Here is a 22152-nt window from a genome sequence, read left to right as displayed (position 1 = left end):
ACATCCCTAGTTGCTCAAAAACAGACATAAGTTTTCAAAGTTGGTACAAAGTTACCTGAGTACTACTTCGAGATCATACAAGAAATGGCACTGCCCCCAAAGAACCCTTGCTCTTGTGCTAGCTATAGAGGGTAGACGTGATCCTAAAGCAGATGCAGATCGATAAACAACATTCAAAATTCTAGTATGCTCGACTTGATCCCGTAGGTCACTTAACCAATTAAGATGATGCAGTGACCTGCAAGAAATTTAAGGATTCTGATGTTAGCTAGCATGGTATGATAAAAGACAATCACAAAAACCACTCGCCATAAGCAGAACGGGATAATCATGGAAAGCCAGCTCTTCCGCAAAGAACTGGACTTGCTTCCCTAGGATTAAAACTTGCACTAGTGGTTGGAGCTATCCACCGGCGAAGGGGAGGAATACCGCCGAAATTTTGAATGAATAAGAAATGTACAGCCAGGGAATCCATGATTCTGATCACAATTCATTCAGCATCCTCTTATGAGCTAAGAAGAAAAGCCAAACATGAAAATTATTGATAGATCTCAAAAATATTACCTGAGATGTACTGCCCATACTAGAAGATTTTGTATTGAAGAGTCGCATCCCTGAAGATCAAAAAGAATTAGCCACTAGGGATACGAGAATAACAAAATATATATAGACGACAAGGGGTAAAATGTCAAGCAAAAATCTGCTAAACTAAAAAACCAACAGGCATACTGCAAGCAAAAATCCTTATTTTTTTGGTGAAATGAACATTTCATTGTTGAGATTTGACATTCATTAAATCAAAGAAAAGCTGGTCAAAAAGACCTACAAGGATATATGCAAGTAAAAGGGAAAACATAACAACATCTGGAAATCCTACAGATCCTAAGCACCCTGATCTAAGCATTAAAAAACTTGTGCTGAAACTCAGTTACGGATATCACCCGATTGACCAATCTAGAGTCCGGATAGCAAGAGAATCTAATCTAATTTTATGCCACATTGAGTGTAAAAGATACTGAGAAACCAAATCACGTTTGACGTCTTAAACGATATGTGCAGTGGTTTATCAAAAGAAACCGAATCTAATAAGAAATTTTATCAATGTTAAAGAATAAAGCATAGAACAAGAGTTAAAAAACAGATGGAAGGGCGCACCCAATTAGTATCTTTCAATCCTTCCCCAGCCCCAAAAACTGCATCCTAGCTGTCTTTCCTACTTGAAAAGACTGAAATGGATAAGCAAAGTCCAAGTAATCCCCCTGAAAAGTTTAAAGATGTCACAGGTGTGAATGGAACTAATAGGCTACCTAAACACGACAAAAATAAATCAAAAGGAAAACAAATGCAATACATAAAATGAGCAAATGTATAACTAAATGAAGAATACAAAGCAGATCATTTAAAGGCAACCACTCACATTAAAAAGTATATAAGCTAGCATGTCACCTAGATAGAGAATAATAACAGCAAGTGGCAGACTGCATAGGTGGAGTGAAAGTCTAGAGAACACGAAACATACAAGTTGTAATGGATTCAGTATGTTCAGATAGAGATGATATGAGATGATATGAGATATCTAACAAAAAGAAATCACTAGGATTTGACTTGCTTACCTGCCACCATAATGATTCAATTATTCGAGAGAATATCCAGGCTTCAATTCTTTCCAATGCACTTGTAAATGTGTTTGGATCCTCCCAAATTGTCAAAATCATTGGTAAACTCAAAATTCCTTCCCTTCTTTCTATGGGGAGACACCTTCATTTCATTAATGAAGATCTCTTTTTGTTTGGCTTCCCGCATTCATTGATTTCAATATAGGGTGTAGAGGGAGCTTGTAGCTGCAACTTCTCATCGGCTTTCGATGCTTGCTCATGAAGACAACTTGAATTTGATGACCCGTAAAGTTAACCTTGTTTTTCAATAAAGCAGTCCAAACAATGAACCCGACCGAGAAGTGGAAGAGTTCACGGAGAATTAAATGTGCAACAATTGGGATATGATAACAAAGAAACAGGTTTGGAGAACATCTAAGCTAGACATATTGGTTTGTAAAGTTTCATCGCCTTGTTTGCGCAAAAGCTCAAACCGAGAGACACGGGCTGAACTTTATGAGAGCCATGTGGTTGAACGTAAGTAGAGGGACGCGTGCTTATAAGCGGAAAGAGTCTAGATACACTTGATGTCTTGACCGCATTCAAACTCGCAAATTTAAAATCTGGGAGGTGTATTGATGAAAATTTCAAGGAAGAAAAACAGCAAAGAGTGAGTTTATATGAACCTTGGGACATCAGTTGCACATGCTTTCACAACCAAAACTAATCTAGAAACAAAGCAGTTTTAGCAAAGACTCTCCCCTGCTAGTCTGGCGATCCATTTCTGCAAGCATGTAAGTATAACCTCGAAAGGTGTGTCGAGCTAGAGCATAAACCCTATTTGTCGAATTCCCATGCTCTGCGACTATCGAGTAAAGAGAGACCTCACCGCAGCAGCAGCCTTCTCTTAGCTCTCTCTCAAGTTTCTCTATTTTACACTCTAATTCTCGAGCTTTACCATCGGTGAAGCTATTTCTTACATCTTTACGATCAACTAGAGTGTCTTTCTTTTCAAAATTCCCGAAGGTATTAGCACCACTACAAAAGTCAATCAAGACATCAATTTCCTTTATTTCTTCATTGCATGGACTGTTTTAGTTGACTCATTGCTTGTAGCTGAGTCCAAGCGTGTTTGAATAGACTTTGATGCCTCGGTTTCTTCCTAGGGGAGGTACCACTTGCTGCAATACTTCCTTCATTACAAACACCCCGTGTAGCACCGGAAGATGTTATGAACTTTTGGGTAGCATCCGTGAAAATTTAGCAAATCCCTTTGTCTTCCTCGTAGAATCATTTTCCTTTACGCTTTGTTCTTCTTGTCCTTTCTCATGCCACCTCTCACCATTTTTGCTCTCTATAGGAGCAGACGCTATAAAAGAACTTCTTACTTCCTTTCCGTGCCAATTAATGCTTTCATCCCAAGCTCTGTTGTCCCTCTGTTCAATGACGCAGCAGAGTCATCGAGCTTCACAAGTATCGTCTTCTCACCGCGTGAGGATCTTGCTCTGAGCTTGCATGTTTGGCTACAAGAGAATTGGTGTTGAAACCCTTTACAAGTTGTTGAGCATTTTCTTTAAACTTGTTTCTGCCTTTGACAATCTTTTCATGAACCAAAGACAACCAAATCAGCCCCCTGTCCAAACTTCTCTTCTGTTGTTGGATATCACATCCGATCTCATTCTTCAAAACCAACAATGGGGAAAAATTGAGGACTTACTTTTTTCTTATGAGCTAAATGATGTTAATCTTTCTTCATGGTTCTTAACAAAAGAAATATGCTCCTTTTTAGCTACTACACAATACGACTATATATCCATAGGTGATGAAAAAGGACTTTCATAATGAAGTTTGTAACCTCAAGTCACATGCTTCACCTCCAATCTTTCGTGCTCGGGTTCCCGAGGCAAAGATCCTATCCCATTACCCCTTCCCCGCCACCGTTGTTGGTTCCGATGCATCCCGCAAGTGAATATGAAAGCTGATTATGATCCCCATTGCACCTTCAATATTGGAGCTAGAAAGTATTCATCGGGTTTATTTCAGTTGACAATATAGTATGGGCACAACTAGCACACATTAAGACTAAGTGATAGGTGTCATTATTTGATCATCCGAATAACTTCTTTCAAGATGTAATGCTATATTTTGTGTGACGATCGAAAATTTTGCATTGGCTCACTACCGTTATAGATAGAATCTAAAAAATAGTGGATTCAGCATTACCAAGGGGATAGTATCTAATTATGAAAATTGATCCGGCAAAGATTATTTGCCTTTGTACACGATCTCTTCATCATCCACGCCATATCTTTGGATTACAAAGACATCCGAACAGTCTCCCTATGCCCCGCCACAGATTATATAACAACGCCACATAGTAATAACAATTTTCTAATAGCTAAGTGTGAAATATGTTTGTCTTCATAAGAGTGGCAAGTTCTTTTACTTGGCGAGGTAAAATTTTTGACTAAATTTTAGTTAATAGAATGCAACACTCTAGTAGGAACTTGGCAACCTACATAATAAAAGGGCAAGGGTAGTTTTTCTTTCCTGTAGTAGGAAGGTAAATGTGAAGAATAATTGGACATACCGAAAGTGATTGCAGGAGTTCGATAAGAAAGTGCTCTTGGTGAATCCTCATTAGAAGAGCTATCAGAATTGCTTGCATCTTCATAAACATCAGAGTATGTGACTCAACATCACTTCGAGGGCCATTACCGTTTGTCTTATATTGATGTTGAATGTCTTCTTGCAGTTCGCGAAGCCGGAAAGCCCCTGGATCATTTTTTTAATCAAGTAGTAAGCAAAATTTTATGAGTAAAGACCAATGTAATAGAACGCGGTAGAATGAAAATGAGATACCTTTTGTTTGCTTTGTGACTTGTGACTTCGGATGTGCCCTTTATTTCAACCCGGTTAGTCAAAAAGGCACACCTAAATATATAGCTTTCTTCCCTAGCTCTTTGTGCTTTGTCTCACATATATGTAACCAATGGTGTGTAGAATATCAACTCCAAAAGCTGTATTTTCAACACATAAGAAAAGAAATCATCTATCATACTCGACCATTTTAGTCACATGATTAGCTGGTTTGTGGTTGCAACCTTACTTTGAGGGCACAAGTCTAAAAAGCGAGGGTAAGCGGTAAGCCTCAACTCAATTTGAGGGCCTCGGGTGTGTGTGTTTCTCATTAAATATCACACCGGGCGTAAAACACATACTATCACCGAAAGGCAATAGAGACAGATAGTACACGGTGCCTTGTAATCACTTGTTTCAGAGCAAATGCTGCATTCCTTTCTCTTGCATCCTCACCCTCCACAAAGATTTAACTTTTCTTCCAAGCGGTCAATTTCGCTTTGGTATTTAAGCCCTCTATTTTGTCTATCAAAGTCGGACTTCTCTTGGACAAAGATATCTTTGTGAACCACCGGAATAGGAAAATCTTCTTGCTTCTTCAAAGAATATCCTTACCAGTTTTGCCTTGTCTGTGTGTCCCCAAAGAAACTCACACCACCGGTATTTCAAAGCATCCTCCTTGGCTGTCGCCAGATTGAGATGAAGCTTCTCCATACCCAGCATTTTTTTTGGTAACAACCTGTTCATCATTTGTGCAGATCTACTTGAAAGCCATCCTCTCCAAGAACCCCTGACCGCTTCCCTCTTTCAAGATATGGCGTATGGCTCACTGGAGCGTCTTTGAATCTTGTGAGTTGGCTAAAGGCCCCAGTGAATGCTTTGAGGATGAGGATGATAGTAACCATATGATTCATGTGGACAACCACCGTGACGACCGGGGGGTCCATAAGGAGGCATACTAGACGGTCCCCTATACCAAAGTCCATCGGAGGATTATGAGCGCAGAATCATGTGATAGGGTCAAAATGCCGAGGAGGCATATTGTGATTGAGATACTGGTGGGGTTCTCTCTCACCACTTATCGATGGATGGTGGCACTCCTTCTCCAATATATGGAAAGTCGTCTCTTTTCCAAGTATTAATAGATCCTTTATCGGTGGTTGCATCCGCAGATTCAACTTCAAAATACAAGACGAAACCAAAATCGCTTCAATTAAAAATCTCAATTCTATCATTTAGAACTTCAAATTCTAAAATTTCAAGCAGATGACAATGGACACGATCTCTTGTGTCATTGTAATTCTTTATAAAGAACTCCAAAATTTCAAATGAAGGATATCGGTCTGCGGATGCCCGGATAGAATAGTTAAGCATAAGCATACCCACCGCTTATAGAAACTTCGATCTCCTTTCGGTGTTCCTAGTCCGCCTCGAGGTCAAAGGCAGTTGACCCACGATCGAGACACGGAACATGTGATTACAATAATTAACAACTAATGGAATCAGTAGTGAGAAAACCCACGCGAGACAGCACGATATGAATAGAGAAAAAATCTATGAATAGAGAAAGTGACCCTGAAAACCCAACAACTTGTTGCATGATATGCAGTCATATTAAACAACCGAGGAACATTAGGCGTGCAATATACCCATGCTTCATGAGAGCGGAAGTAAAAAATCTGGGGCTCTGAGCTAAACGAAGCTAGATATCGAGGTTTCTAAATTTAAAATACAAAAAGGATTCACGAAGGAGTCCGATTTTCAGTTGGGTTTTGAGTTGGTATAATGAACACCCTATGTTTTGTTTTTATAAGGTCAATGATTAACAATATTAGCTTTGATGGTAATTATAAATCTTAAATTGTTTCCTTTAACAATTTTTAAAAAGGCAACAAACCCTAAAACTGAAAAAATGTCAAGAAAATTAATACTCTGCTGTTCAAGTATGGACTAATTTCTTATACGCAAAAAACTGGAAATGACCACATTACATTAAATATTAAAACATAAACTTAATGAGGTAAATATGCAAACCTTGTTGATCATGCGACTCGGTATTCTTTTCAATACCAAGTGTTGGGAAATCTCCAGAACTCAAATCAAACCCATCAATCTTGGAGGATGGCACTCCCTACAGGCAATGTAATTATCAAAAATAATTAGACTAAGCATGATGAAATCAGACTTTCTAATTGCGGCATTGACAGAATCATATATTAAACAGCAAAAGCAAGCCATAATGTTCCAGCAAACCGCGATAGCTGAGAGCTCCCATGTCTTGTTTCTGCACTATGAGGACGTGCTGCTGCCATTGATGTTTCTGATTGTTTACAATTCAACGATCCAAACTCATCATCACAAATCATCATATGAGCAATGTAGAATCACCAAAGGCTTGCTATTTTAGACAATTAGTAGAATTCATATGATTATCTTAGTTGTTCGCACTTGATATAAGAGAAGCCGCAAGCTTTTCAAGCAATACACACACACAAGAAAGTGATGAAAAGAGTTCGAGATGTTCTCGTGGTACCTTAGTGGCTTAGCATAAGTCACCACTGACGACATTTCTCCAACAAGATGAACCTGATGCATCAAACAATTACACATTTATTAGTGATATAAATGAAAATAAGAACTTCATATTAAAATAGCTAATAGAAAAGAAGAAGAAAATAAAAAAACTAACCAGGGGTTTACGATCCCCCCGGTGACTACTAATTGCTCAAAATATCTCGACATCCCGCCATCCGCACTTAAACTTAAATACACAAAAAGGCCTTGGTTTGTTTACAACAAGGCAAGTCACTTACATAAAACCAATAAAAAGATTTGACAGCTAAAGAGTTCATTATATTATTACAACTAGACAAGACTAACCACATAAAAATTTCAAGGCATGACAACACACCCAAAAGTTCCAAGTCATGGCAACCACAACCACATAAAAATATGTCTTGAGCTTCAACTAAAGCAGAAGAGCAAAAAGTAGAGAAATCCAAAAAAGTCTAAAAACCTACAAACATCAATCATACTTCAATCGCCCATCAAGCCAAGCTATATACCCTCCTTCAAGCCAAGCATTCAAAGTTTCATTACCATCTTGTGGACCATCATAAACAGTAGCATCGGGAACCAATACTTCATCAATATACACTCTTCTCTCCACCAACTAGAATTCTGCCATGACAAATTTTTGCACTTAAATCAATAGACCCTTTAGCAACTTCTGTACCAAACTTATCTAGTAATGTGACTCTAGGCTGTTCAAGCGACCCAAAAGCAGGAGTCAAGTTCTGAGGGGTTGCTGGAGAATGGCGTTGAGCGGAACTTGAACCAACTTCAGTTCAAGGTGTAGTCACACCCATATGTGCTTTGGCATTGGCATCACATTATTGCTGTCGTAGTATTGCATAGTTGTTGTTGAAGGAGAACCTATGCGGGTATAGATGAAGACATGATAATTTTAAAGTGTGGTTCACATATTACTAACTCTAACCATTAACCGTAATTGCCAAGAAAAAACTGACCTTGAGCATTGATTTGACCTCAGACATGTCTGTCTCGACCTTTGATTTAAATGTAGCCACATCGGCCTCAACCTTTGCAAACTGATGTAGCAGCCATTTGGTTGAGTAAAAGCGCCATGACAGCAGCATGTTGTAGCTGCTTCCTAGAAACATTAGAACCAACTCCACGAACACGGTTCTTCTTATCCTTGCCAAGTACTTTAGTCAATGCATCGGAGTCGATGTCTCCCGTGTCAGTCTCTCCAGATGCTAGTCTTCTTTCTTTAACTGCTTTCACTTGATCCTGCATTTATTTGTTTTTTTTAAAAAAAAAGCAATCAAATAGCCCAAAATATACCCAGTAGCAATAAAAAACTGAAGTTACAAAATAGAAGCAGTAAAACTTCTACTCACATATTTTTCCCGAGCACTTTCCAAAACTGTTCCATCACTGCGTTCACGACCCTTAAGCCAATCATCAACTCGAGTTATTTTTGCTTGAGGGTTTTGTTGTTGCTACAGGCAAATAATCAATGCTTAGTAATAGTGCTTCAAAAAGGACGACAATAGTATTCATATCTATATACATAATCAAAAGGGTTAATAATTTAAAAAATGATACGTACCAAATCGTTATGCCTTTGGGAGAAGGTTCTCCTACCATTAGTACTACCAATAGTATTCATGGCCCTATTTGCTGCATTTTTCGCATTCCTTTCTTTTACTTTAGTCTGAAGCTCATAGTCGACAAAATCTACCCAAAGAGCAGGATTAATAGCAGGTGGGCAGTTTTCCTTAGCTGCTTCAATGCTTTCAGCTTTCTCCAAAAACTTTGCCCTGTATGTCGCTTTTTGTGTCCTAAGTTTTTGAGAATAATTTGTCTCGACCAACGGACGAGCTTCAAAGTTTTCGACATTAAATTTGAATTCCTCCTATCATGAGTACAGTTGATAAGAAACAATATATTAAGACATAGCTTAACTTAATGGTAAAGTTGATTATTTAATTAACACATTAAATAAATAAATAAAAATAATTACCGTCAAGGCTTTCCAAATTGCATCCTTAAAGCCACCATCCACTAGTCTCCAATCCTTGGTGTTGATAGGGATATTAAGCCTCACTTGGTTCCCTATTGCAGTTTTGAACTTGCTTGCATTTTGTCCAACAATTTGGCCATTAGGCCATAACTCAACAAGCACTTTCCCGGAGGGACCCATTAATTGTGTCTTCTTGGATGACTGAGAAGTACATTGACCTGTGGGAGAAGAGGCATCTGATGCAGTACGGTGTGCAGTTGTACCACCTGATTCCATTATTTAAAAATAGCCTAACAATTTCCAACAACATTTGAAAACAAATTATTAAGGATTTCATAACACTTAAAATATGACATAACCAATTATTCAAAAAGAACGAAAAGAAATAAAAGAATATGCACTATGAAATTAACCATAATATCCAAAATTAATTTTCCAAACTACTAGAAAATCTTAAGATGATCATAAAAAAAGGAAGGCAGGAATTTGAACATATTTTCAAAATTATTGCACACTACAATCAACGACGTGGTTCTAGCAGTGATCTCAAATGAGGTTGCTCTGCAAGAGTAGATTGGAAGTCTTCTGGTTCTGGTGCTTCTAGCTTGTCCACTTCGTTAGTCATTCGCCTTGGTGAATGTATGACCACCCACCAATAAGGATATTTCAAATCCCTCGAATAGAATACTTGATTTGCTTCTTTGGCACAAATGGTCGGCTCATCTAACATTTTGTCGAACTCTTGAGCGATTAAAATTTACCACCACCAAGTTAGAGTCTAGGCATAACTTACATCCATTGGTCTTATCTTCCACCCTAACCCAATCACAATAAAACACCACTTCCTTGAAATTTGTGTAATTCACCTCTAGTATCGTTTGATGACTCCATACCACTTAGCGGGGCGCGTCGATAGGATTTTTATCTTTCCTACTTGATGTAAATGTAGTAATTGCACTCATGCAAACACCACAGTCTTCGCGTAAGAACGGTTTCATCGTGAGACTTAGTAGAAAATACATAACCATTGATCGCGATACTTTCGAAAAGTTTTAGCTTTGAACAATGACCCTCTAGCAAAGAACCACAATTCAGATGAAGTGTCGCCATTCTCCAACAACTACTGAAAAACATACCACAATTCAAAAAGTGAAAATAACATAAAACACATAACTTACTATCCTAATTAACAAATACCTTATTATATAACCAATCGATAAAATCTGTTTGTATCTCTACTGCCTCTTTGTTATCCCTTTTTCTCACCTCGGGAACTAGATTGCAAAGACTCATGATACTCACTACAATTTATTCAAATAAGTTAGTATATATGTGTGAATTTATTAATAGGAAGTAAACATTCATGCCAAAAACTAACACCTGTAGTGATCATCAAGTCCATCGACTTCCAAACGGAAAAGTAGCCATCTACGGATTTGTACAAATTGCTCCTTCGACAAAATCACATCTTTACCTTCAAGCACAGAACCCTCATCGCTATATTCATCATTTTCATCTAGAAACACTTGACCATTGGTTTTGTGATTCTTGGGTTGTGAATTTGGAATGTACTCCATTGCATACCTAACAGACTCTGAGACAAGATACGACTCTGCAATCGATCCTTCAACAAATCGTTTGTTACTGGGTATATCTTTGCACTCCTTCATTGACCTAATTAAGTGATAAACCCATGAATGCATTTATTAATTTTATTTAAAAGCAAGGAAAAAAGAATTGGGATTGAAAGAAGGATTATTTACCATTCAAACGGATACATCCAACGATTTTGAGTGGTCCACACATCAATGCCTCATCGCCTAGATGCACAACAAGGTGAATGCTAATATCAAAAATGATGGTGGAAAGTACTTTTCCAAAGACGCCAATGCCTCTACAACCATGTACTTGGCATCTTGGATTTCTTTCGAATTACAACTTTCGAACACAAAAGGTTAAAAATAAGCTTATCGATGAAGAGCTTTCCGCCGTCGGGGATGAGTTGGAAAAACATGTTGAAGTAGCACGGGCAAAAGATATTGCATAATCACATGATAGTCGTGTGACTTCATTACAAGCAAACTAGGTGGATCAAGGCCCGACAATGTTACTTTCAGTTAGATGAAAAACCCGAAGGGAGCCTCAAAGTTTTCAAAGTTTTAAGGAAATCCATCTTCTCTGCTTTATCTAGGAAGAACGGTGCTGTAGGTTTAACTTGTTTCCCACTTGCAGGGTCAGTTTGCATCCACTGATCCCGGTGTATGCCAAGTTCCCTCATATCCTCTCGTGCCTGGACTGTATCTTTTGATTTGTCTTTCTTATTAAGGATCGTGTCTAGTATGTGCTCTGCAACATTCTTTTCAATGTGCATCACATCAATAACATGACGAAATTTGTGATAGATATAGTAAACAAGGAAAAACAATATGGACTTTCTATACCAGGCCGATGTAACTTCATTACCTTCATTGTCATCAACCACAATTTGACCACCTCTCTTCCGCTTCTGACCAGGTTTATACTTCACATAACTCAATGTTTGCAAAAGTACATCGCCATTTAATCGTTAAGGAGGATTTCTACGCTCTTCTTTCTTGCTACCCACTAGCCCCAAGTACTTTGCCGTTCCTGAGCGGGTGATTGCCTTTAAAGAAATATCACGGTAATCTAAGTATACATTTTCCTACTAGACTTCAAATATATGGAAGGAGTATTGTCACCACAAAGCGGGACAAGCTTTGTAACCATGTGTTACGCGACCGCTAAGTTTCCATATCAGGGGCAAATCATGGATACCCCACATTAGCATAGCCTTCAAAGTGAAGTTTTCTCTTTTGTTCATGTCATAAGCCGACACTCCTTTCCACAACTCTTTCAACTCATCGTACAATGGTTCAAGAAAAACATCTATGTCTCCTTTTGGTGCCTTTGGACCGGGTATAAGTAAAGACAACATCTGAAACTCTGCTTTCATGCACATAGAAGGGGGGAGATTGTAAGGCACAGTGATAACAGGCCAACAACTATAACTAGTAGATTGAATGCCACGTGGATTAAACCCATCGGTTGCAATTGCAAGCCAAACATTGCGCTGCTCATTAGCAAAGTTTGGCCACTTTTCTTTACAAATTTTCCACTGACCTGAATCAATTGGATGACACATATAAGCCGCAGAAGTCTCTGCTCATGCATGCCATGTCATCTCATGCGCTATCCACGGTATAGTATACAACCGCTTGAGTCTTGGAATTAAAGGAAAATGTCTCAGTACCTTGTTAGGCTCCTTGGAATTCTTCTTCCCTTGACTCCCCTCCTTAACTTTAAACCTTGGTGCTTGGCACTTTTCGGGACATTCTCAAAATCTTTGTTAGCCTTCCAATATAAGATACAATTGTTCTCACATGTATGAATGCACGTAGCCTTCATCCCTAAGTCTTTCAACATCTCCTTCATTACCGGATACTTCTCAGGGAGGGTGTTACCTTTAGGCAACCATCGTCTCAACAAGGATAAGAGTACTGTCATACCAGTTCTAGACCAACCAAATTCTTTCTTTACATTATGAAGTTCTACAAGTGCTGAGAGAGTTGTCTCAGGACCTTCACATGTAGGATACAATTTTTCAGTTGCCTTTTTCTTATAATCGTAATACCTCTTTCCTAAGTCTGGTTCAGGAACATAAGGCTCATCAAATTAAATTCCCAAACTGTCATCACCTGCCACCGCATCACCATGTAATCCAAAAGCAGAGTTGACAAAGTTTCTCATCCCAATCCCAACATCCCCAATGGTTTCTTCCTCAGTGTCCCCCATCTCAAACCCATCATCATCCGAGGTTTTTTCTCCAATATTTGCAACCAATGGAGGATGAACAACAGCGTTAGATAAATCCTCACCATGTAAAGTCCATACATGATAGGATTTCTCTATACCTTTTGAGATTAAATGGTATCCAACCTCTTTATACATCAACCAATACCTATTCCGACACTTCTTGCACGGGCAAGGACACTTCTTCCTGCCCAACTTCCACTCTGCAAATTTAAGAAAAACCTCAACTAACTCCCAATGAATAGACTACGCCGCCTCTTTCGTTTTCACTCATCCATTCTTTATCTATTGGTTCTGAGATTCTATACTATATTTAGACACCAAGGGAAATAATGATCAAAGATAAATAACGCATACAACTAGCTATCCAAGTACAACCAAAAAACAAGAAACAAACGGCATCATAAATATAAATAACAGAAACTTTATATACATAAAATAAAAACCAAATAAAACCAATAAGTCCAATGAGTCCAATAAGTCCAACACGTGCGCTAAATACAAACACGTTTAAATACTACGCAGCTCGCAAGATAAAACCAATGCATAAATGATCTGGAAGTTATGATTCTAATCATGCATAATTACTAGTTCATTAACCCCCATACTGAAATGAGCTCCATACTCAAACCTATATAATCCAATTTAATCTTCGTCTATTTTTGATATGATTTAACCTTACTTTTGAAACAATGTCGCCTAACATATCATTAGTCGTTCATAGGATGTGCAAATTATACAAGCATTGTTAGAATTCAGTAGCAACCTCTTATTTTATCATCAGCATTGCAAAATATAAACTCGCATAATATAGTAATTCAACCAAACTAAATATTCAAGTGTGCACAATAATGATATATCTTTCTCAACAGCATCGCAGAGAAAAAAAAACTGGAGAAAGAAAACTACTTCAACAACTATATCTAAGATAACATCTAGTACTTAAGATTCCAAAAGATTTTAAATTTCAGCACTTGACAATGTGTAACTCAATACATTGAGTACAATACCATAAATTGTTTGTGTAACATAGAGTTACCATCATCATAAAATGTAACAGGAACAAAACATGTAATTTATTCTAAAAAACAAAAACATAAACCGTCGATTAAACCCCCAATTTACCCCTCTCTAACAACAGCATGAAAATTGTCATAATCAAATAGGAACATATCTTTTAACAACATGTTTCCCAGCAGCAACAACACTAGCAGCCAAACCACCAATAACACTAGTAACAACCGCAGTTCTAGGACCCGACGCAACTTAATAAAAAGCCCCAGTACCCAAACCAGCTAAAACATTATTCAATAACTATATCTAGATTCATTAAACAAGGTAGACTAAAAAGTAGAGTGAGCACCGATTGGAAGCTTACCAATTTTGAACTTCCACTTTTGATCACCCACTCCGCCGTTACCAATAGTCCAATCGGAGTTCTACAAATAATTAAACCAGGAGAATGAGAGAGAGAAAGAAAAAATTGATTTTTCAATCGATAAAAAAAAACAATATGGTAAAAATTGATTTGACGAATCGGAATCGAGAGAGTCAACTCACTAACCTGGGGTTGTAGAAAGTTGGAGAAGTAGAGAAAGAAATCGCAAGACCGTTTCACAAGATTAGGGTTCTTAAGAGAGTTTTTTCTTTTGTTTCCTTCCTAACTTAAAAATGGCGAAATTAGAATTGGCTAATTAAGTGTTAGCCGAAAAAAAAAACGGGGGGAAAGAATGAAAGCCAAGCGCGCGTGACCAAATACTGGCCCACTTCCAGTTTTTTTTTTCTTTTTCAAATTATTTTAATTTTGTTGCCTAATTTTCTACTTTTCTCACGGATATAAGTGTTAGCATATCCAAAAAAAATGTGAAAATATTATTATATTATAATTCAAGATTTTAAGTAACACTTGCGGTCATAAGTAACGGATATATCCGTTACTTAATGAGTAACAGTTATTTTCGTTACTTATTGAAAATTTGCCCTGTTACAAAATAGCAGTTATGGTGTAGTGATTATTTTTTTGCTTTCTATATGGTTTTTCTCTATAATCTCGTTGTCTCTCTCTCAATATTTGTTTTATTTGGTATAAAATTATTCTGCATTCTCTCTCTCTATATTCGCAATTCTTTGTTAAATAAATCTATTGAAGTTTCAAATTTGTGCGAAGACTATTCAAGAAATAAAAAAGATAAAGTTTGGATCATATGAAATAACGTAAACAAATCAATAACATGTTGTGAGAAAAAAAAAAAAAAAAAGATGTGACAATTTTTATTTGTTAAAGTAGTGTTAAACACTTAAACTCCTTCGGTTCCCTCACCTTCTCCAACAGAAAATAGCACACCTCCATAACTAATATAATTAAAGTTCTTCATCATCCCATAACAAATAATTAAGTATAACACCAACAATTCAATCTTACCTATATCATTTTTTTGTCTCGTTTTTCCCAATAATCTCTTTTTCTTTCTATATTTGTTTTATTTGGTGTAAAATTATTCTGCATTCTCTCTCTCTCTATTTGCAATTCTTTCTTAAATAAACCTATTAAAGTTTCAACTTTGTGCGAAGACTATTTAAGAAAGAAAAAAGAAAAAGCTGGGATCATATGAAATAATATATACAAATCAATAAGATGTTGTGAGAAAAAAAAATTAAAAAAGATGTAACAATTTTTATTTGTTAAAGTAGTGTTAAACACTTAAACTCCTTTCCCTAAGCCCTCTCCAACAAAAATAGCACACTTCCATAACTTATTAAAATTCTTCATCACCCTATAACAAATAATCAAGTATATATAACGCCAACAATTCAATCTTATCTATATCATATTTTTGCCTTTTATGGTTTTTCCCTATAATCTCTCTTTCTTTCTATATTTGTTTTATTTGGTGTATAATTATTCTACATTCTCTCTCTCTATTTGCAATTTTTTTGTTAAATAAATCAATTGAAGTTTCAAATTTGTGTGAAGACTATTCAAGAAAGACAAAAAGAAAAAGTTGGGATCATATGAAATAACGTAAACAAATCAATAAGATGTTGTGAGAAAAAAAATAAAAAAATAACAATTTTTATTAGTATATATTAATCATAGAAGATTCCTATTCGAACTTTGCTTAGGCCCCGATTATCTTGAGCAGCCCCTACTTGCATCACAATAATCCTACATGAATTTTTATACAGTTTCTTTTCTCATTGCTTCATTATCATATAGCAAGCAAATTACAACAAAAATATTGCAAGAAATCGAAAATAGTCGAGAGAAAAAATAAAAAAAAAAATGCATGAAAATTATAAAATTTAGAAAAGAACAAGAACACTTCACACTTACCTTGTCAATGTGGAATATCCTGTAAGTCATAGGACCTTTAGCGGTGTGTGCAAGGTGTGGTTGGCGATTAAGCCACCGCGAAATCTCGTAAAGCACCATGTGGATTTGGAGTGCCGCCACCCTAAAATTCGGAGTAAGTTTCTTCTTTATGGTTCTTGCCTCCTTTTTAATTGAGCGAAATTTGGCATCCTCATTTCTTGGTTTTCTTTGTAATTGCAGATCTATGATGTGGCCATACACCGTTGCTAAAGGCAACGGTTCTCTGATACAAAGGCAACGCGGTTCTCTCAAATTACAAAGGCAACGGTAATTGAGAACCGCCGCCTTTAGCAACGTGTATGGCCACATCATAGATCTGCAATTACAAAGTAAAACCAAGAATGAGGATGCCAAATTTCGCTCAATTAAAAAGAGGCAAGAACCATAAAGAAGAAACTTACTCGAATTTAGGGTGGCGCACTCCAAATCCACATGGTGCTTACGCCGCAGATTTCGTAGGCTTAATCGCCAACCACACCTTGCACATCGACTAAAGGTCCTATGACTTACAGGATATTCCACATTGACAAGGTAAGTGTGAAGTGTTCTTGTTCTTTTTTCTAAATTTTATAATTTTCATGCATTTTTTTATTTTTATTTTTTCTCCGACTATTTTCGATTTCTTGCAATATTTTTGTTGTAATTTGCTTGCTATATGATAATGAAGCAATGAGAAAAAGAAACTGTATAAAATTCATGTAGGATTATTGTGATGCAAGTAGGGGCGGCTCAAGATAATCGGGGGCCTAAGCAAAGTTCGAATAGGGAATCTTCTATGATTAATATATACTAATAAAAATTGTTACATTTTTTTTATTTTTTTTCTCACAACATCTTATTGATTTGTTTACGTTATTTCATATGATCCCAACTTTTTCTTTTTGTCTTTCTTGAATAGTCTTCACACAAACTTGAAACTTCAATTGATTTATTTAACAAAAAATTGCAAATAGAGAGAGAGAATGTAGAATAATTATACACCAAATAAAACAAATATAGAAAGAAAGAGAGATTATAGGAAAACCATAAAAAAAAAAAAATATGATATAGATAAGATTGAATTGTTGGCGCTATATATACTTGATTATTTGTTATAGGGTGATGAAGAACTTTAATAAGTTATGGAAGTGTGCTATTTTTGTTGGAGAAGGCGAGGGAACCGGTTGAGTTTAAGTGTTTAACACTACTTTAACAAATAAAAATTGTTACATCTTTTTTAATTTTTTTTCTCATAACATCTTATTGATTTGTATACATTATTTCATATGATCCCAGCTTTTTCTTTTTTCTTTCTTGAATAGTCTTCGCACAAAGTTGAAACTTTAATAGATTTATTTAAGAAAGAATTGCAAATAGAGAGAGAGAGAATGCAGAATAATTTTACACCAAATAAAACAAATATAGAAAGAAAAAGAGATTATTGGGAAAAACGAGACAAAAAAATGATATAGGTAAGATTGAATTGTTGGTGTTATACTTAATTATTTGTTATGGGGTGATGAAGAACTTTAATTATATTAGTTATGGAGGTGTGCTATTTTCTGTTGGAGAAGGCGAGGGAACCGAAGGAGTTTAAGTGTTTAACACTACTTTAACAAATAAAAATTGTCACATTTTTTTTTCTCACAACATGTTATTGATTTGTTTACGTTATTTCATATGATCCAAACTTTATCTTTTTTATTTCTTGAATAGTCTTCGTACAAATTTGAAACTTCAATAGATTTATTTAACAAAGAATTGCTAATATAGAGAGAGAGAATGCAGAATAATTCTATACCAAATAAAACAAATATTGAGAGAGAGACAACGAGATTATAGAGAAAAACCATATAGAAAGCAAAAAAATAATATAGGTAAGATTGAATTGTTGGCATATATATACTTGATTATTTGTCATGGGGTGACGAAGAACTTTAATTAGTTATGGAGGTGTGCTATTTTTTGTTTGAGAAGGCGAGGGAACTGAAAGAGTTTAAGTGTTTAACACTACTTTAACGTGATTTTATGGTTTCCAATTTACCAATGTAAAAACGTTTATCCAACAGTTAAAAATAAATGAAAAACAATAGTGGGTTTTGGTTTTAATTTTTTTCTTTATTTCAATGGGTGGATTATATTGTGGGGGGCCTTGGGCTACGGGGCCCTAAGCGGAGGCCTACTTTGCTATATGGTTGAGCCGGCCCTGGGTTTGTGGGGAGGGAGTTAATGAAATATTCATTATTCATTCTGGTTGTGACAACTGGCTTTCTGGTTTGCTCTTCTTTTAAATACATACGTGAACGCGGGATTGGATTATAGGCCGAAAATTCAATGGATATCCAAATTGGTTCCTGGAGCTCGTTAATATAACCCGTTAACCCGATCTTCTATGTTAAAAGTGGGCGCCTAACTTTGAACCGGTTTGACTTTTGACCCTTTTTATTATCAAGCGGTCTCACATTCCGTGATTTTATGTTCGAGCTTCTGGAATGTTCGTTGATTGTGAATGCTGTTTGAGATTAACTTTTTTGGTAAGTGGACTAGCCAATGGGTTTTTTTATAGGGTAATTGCCTGAATCGGCCATTCTCCAAATGGCTATGCCTTCTAATTTTGATTTTTTCAACGGGTTTTTGACCCTTTTGTCATTCCTTACAACACCCTCTCTCCTCTGCAACACACTCTCTCCTCTTGTACTTCTGATGTTGACATGCACAGTGATAATTATCCATTAGATTCTCTTAGCGATACGTACTAGCGATTAATGACCGTTGGATTTCAACCCAGCAAAAATGAAAACGGACTTTAGCTATTGTGGGATCAGGAACCAGCAACTTATGGATCTACTATCAACAACTTTTACGTTATTTTTGTAATTCAAAGACGAGACAATATTTACCTCGTTTTTTGTGCCAACCTCAAAAAGTTTTTACAAAGCTCCAAAGCTATATTTTTTTCTCTGGGTTATTCTTTTTTGATCCTCTACTTTGTCTTCTCCTTTTTGATTTTTCTAAGGATTGTGATGGATAAAAAGAACTCAAACCTCGATAATAGTCAGTTTTGATGTTTGTTTAGTTGTCTTTAGTGTTAGTTTGTTTCTATGTAGGTTTATGTTTCGGTTTGCTTCTTTGTAGTTTTACGTAGAAGTGTGAGTGTTTTGTTTATAAGGTTTCCATGGTGGTTTACCATTTCCAAGTTGATTTTGTTGTCATAATTATAGTATTTATACAAGAGTTATACAATGTCATAAATGTAGAACAATAAATGAAAGAACTTTACTGTCATTTTATTAAAAATTCCTACTTTTTATTGTGCTAACTTTGTATTTTTTTATGTCCATTCGATATGCTTATTTATTATGATGGAGAGATAAAATCTGACAAGCATGGTGTCATGAAGTATCTAGGGGGTGAGGTGAAATTGAGAGTGTTTGATGTGGATACTCCCTTTGAAGGATTCATGTGTCTTGTTAAAGCTGTGTCATCGCGCATTAGATTGGGTTTTTCTATTAGGTATTTGATGAACAAGTCCCCTTGTAGAATCGATGAAGAAACCGATTACTTGAACATGATTAAGAAGCAGAAGAAGACTCCAATGAAAGCAATGAAAGTTTGGGTTATCAATGAAGCAATCGTCATCACACCATGTGGTATGGGAGTAGGACAAATTAGAAGATCAAGTCCTGGACAACCTACTGTGAAGAACAAAAAAGTTTGTACTGAGCTATTTAAAGAAGATAGTGTTACTCCTGGAAACGGTGGTGGACAACCTAGATGGCAGAATAAACCGGTTAGTAGTGAGCTATTTAAACAAGAAATGGTTAGAAGTGCAAGTCCTGGATCAAGTTATGGAATTCCTAGTACGAAGAAGAAACAAGTTTGTAGTGAGCCGTTTAAACCTTCTCTGCCAAAGAGTGCTTGTCCTGGATCAAGTGGTGGAGAACTTTGTATTAAGAAGAAACTCAATGAAGAAATTCCAATTATTGATTCTCCAAGAAAACAATCTTTTTTGAATTTTTTGAAAGAAAAAGTGCTAGCTCGACAGAAATATTCTTTCAATCAATTTAAACTTGTGGACGAACCAATAGGTAAATCACTAATTTTATTTTAGTTATTCTTAGTTCTAGTAAATGGTTTGGTTGCTGATGGTTATAAACGTTGTGTTCCCCAGACAGTCCGCTAGAACAACCTTCAACTGCAACTCGTCAATTGCAAGATGTGGAAAATGAAAATGTCGTTGAAAATGTCCCACATAGCTTGGAGACGTTTGAAAAGGTCATGGCAGGTGAGGGATGAGGAACAAGTAGTACACCTGTAAATATGTTAGTTATGCATAAGTGTCTGTTCAATTACTCACATTTAGTAACCGTTTTAGATTTGCTCCCAAAGGGAAGCTCAAGTGCAGTTGGTAGTTGCAAATCAATAAAAGAAAGGATACCTCTTACAATTGTCATTGAAGGTGAGCAGTATAAACATTACAGGGGATAATTATAGTTTCATTCGGCCGATAGTCCGCACTAATGGTTGACCTATTATAATGCAGAGGATGATCCCACTAGTATTGAAGATGCTGATCAACCAGACTATGAAGAGTTTGATTCTCAAAATCCATATGTAGATACAACTGACATTCCTGAAGAATACATAATTGTCAGTCCTCGAAGTAATGAGGAGGTTGAATTTCAAAATGAAGATGAAGTTCAAATACTAAATGATTTAGTTGATACAGCTGACATTTCTAAAGAAAACATAATCAACAGTTCTCGAAGTAATGAGGAGGTTGAATTTCAAAATGAATATGAAGATGAAGTTCAAATACTAAATGATTTAGTTGATACAGATGACATTCCTCAAGAAAACATAATCGACAGTTCTCAAAGTAATGAGGATGTTGAATTTCAAAATGAATATGAAGATGCTGATGCGAGTGAAGTTGTGGTAGTTGAAGATGATGAAGATGATCAAGTTGAAGAATACAATCGTGATGATGGAGATATATGGTCAACTCCGAATTGAAGTCAAGAGTATTTGTGGGGGACACACCGATGACAGTTATGAATGATGGTGATGAGGAAGGTGAGATTGATTTCGAATTGGAGGGAATGGTTGATGCTAGGGTTGTTGGTGCTAAAGATCTGAATTCTGAAGACCTACGTCAGGGATATGATCCTTTGTGTGGTTCTCATAGTCCAAAAACCACTACGAACCAAAGTGAGGTTGTAAATCCTTGTAATGAGGGGTTGAAGTTTGTACCCCCTAAAGTAGGTCAACATTCCGCCACTTGAGATGATCTTGTGAAGAACATGAAATCTTATGCAATTGCACATATATTTGATTTACGTCGTTGCAATACTACCTCCCAAAAGTTGGTAATCAAGAGTAAGGCAACTAATTGTCCATTTTATTTGTATGCAAAACCTGCAATTGGGTCTGATATGTGGGTGGTTATAATTTTTAGAGATGCACACACTTGTGCACAAGATAAGGCTGTTTCAAAAAATTCACAAGCATACGCAAAGTGGGTTTTAGAAATTGTTATGTCCAAGCTTAAGGACAATGAAGAACTGACTGCAAAGAACCTTTAGTTGGAGGTGAAACAGTCACAACTAACTGATGTGACATATAAAGTTGTGTGGAGGGCCAGATAAATTGCGTTAGAAAAGGTCAGAGTACTATTGTAACTGTCAGCAACTATGAGGATAACCAGTAGCAATATGTAACGTCTTAGTACAATTCTATTTTTAGGGTATACTATGAAAAACATCTAGTTGTACACCGAATTATTCTTTATAGTATGCTATGAAGAACATGTATTATCTTTTCGATTAACTTGTATCTGTTATGGCGTGTAACTGGTAGGCATATGTAACCTAAGCTGGTGTATTTTGTTTCGATGTAGATAAGAGGCGATCACCAATCAATCATACCGGATCTTTGCCGGTTTATTTTAAAAACCAAGAAAATTG

General features: G+C 36.4%; 1 protein-coding gene and 1 long non-coding RNA gene across 2 annotated transcripts; both read right to left on the bottom strand.

Annotated features, from left to right (window-relative positions):
* Positions 1 to 101: 101 nt before the first annotated feature.
* Positions 102 to 1266, bottom strand: LOC147513223 (uncharacterized). Its single transcript, XR_015217361.1, has 3 exons — positions 1156 to 1266; positions 565 to 614; positions 102 to 238 (listed from the first exon to the last, which is right to left on the bottom strand). It is a non-coding gene; the product is annotated as an uncharacterized LOC147513223 (long non-coding RNA).
* A 9850-nt stretch (positions 1267 to 11116) lies between these two features.
* LOC147513222 (uncharacterized) lies at positions 11117 to 16516 on the bottom strand. The gene is made up of 6 exons (XM_086598878.1): positions 16169 to 16516; positions 14213 to 14273; positions 12720 to 13037; positions 12330 to 12668; positions 11759 to 12144; positions 11117 to 11509 (listed from the first exon to the last, which is right to left on the bottom strand). Exons 1-6 carry the CDS (start codon positions 16514 to 16516, stop codon positions 11117 to 11119), a joined length of 1845 nt encoding a protein of 614 aa, XP_086455004.1.
* Between the last annotated feature and the right edge of the window lie 5636 nt (positions 16517 to 22152).

This window comes from Coptis chinensis, chromosome 3 (genome assembly GCF_015680905.1).
Source record: "Coptis chinensis isolate HL-2020 chromosome 3, ASM1568090v1, whole genome shotgun sequence".
Taxonomy (NCBI): Eukaryota; Viridiplantae; Streptophyta; class Magnoliopsida; order Ranunculales; family Ranunculaceae; genus Coptis; species Coptis chinensis.
Note: the sequence above shows the minus strand (reverse complement) of the source record. Positions and strands in the feature narration are given on the sequence as shown.

Bases quoted from the DNA above. Each gene is read 5' to 3' on its own strand.
- LOC147513222 (XM_086598878.1), bottom strand. From the start codon at position 16,516: ATGTGGCCATACACGTTGCTAAAGGCGGCGGTTCTCAATTACCGTTGC. The intron at 12,669-12,719 runs GTGATGACAGTT...TTCCTGAACCAG, and splicing joins ACATGGTGATGCGGTGGCAG to ACTTAGGAAAGAGGTATTAC. The intron at 12,145-12,329 runs GTTTAAAGTTAA...CAATTGATTCAG, and splicing joins GAAAAGTGCCAAGCACCAAG to GTCAGTGGAAAATTTGTAAA.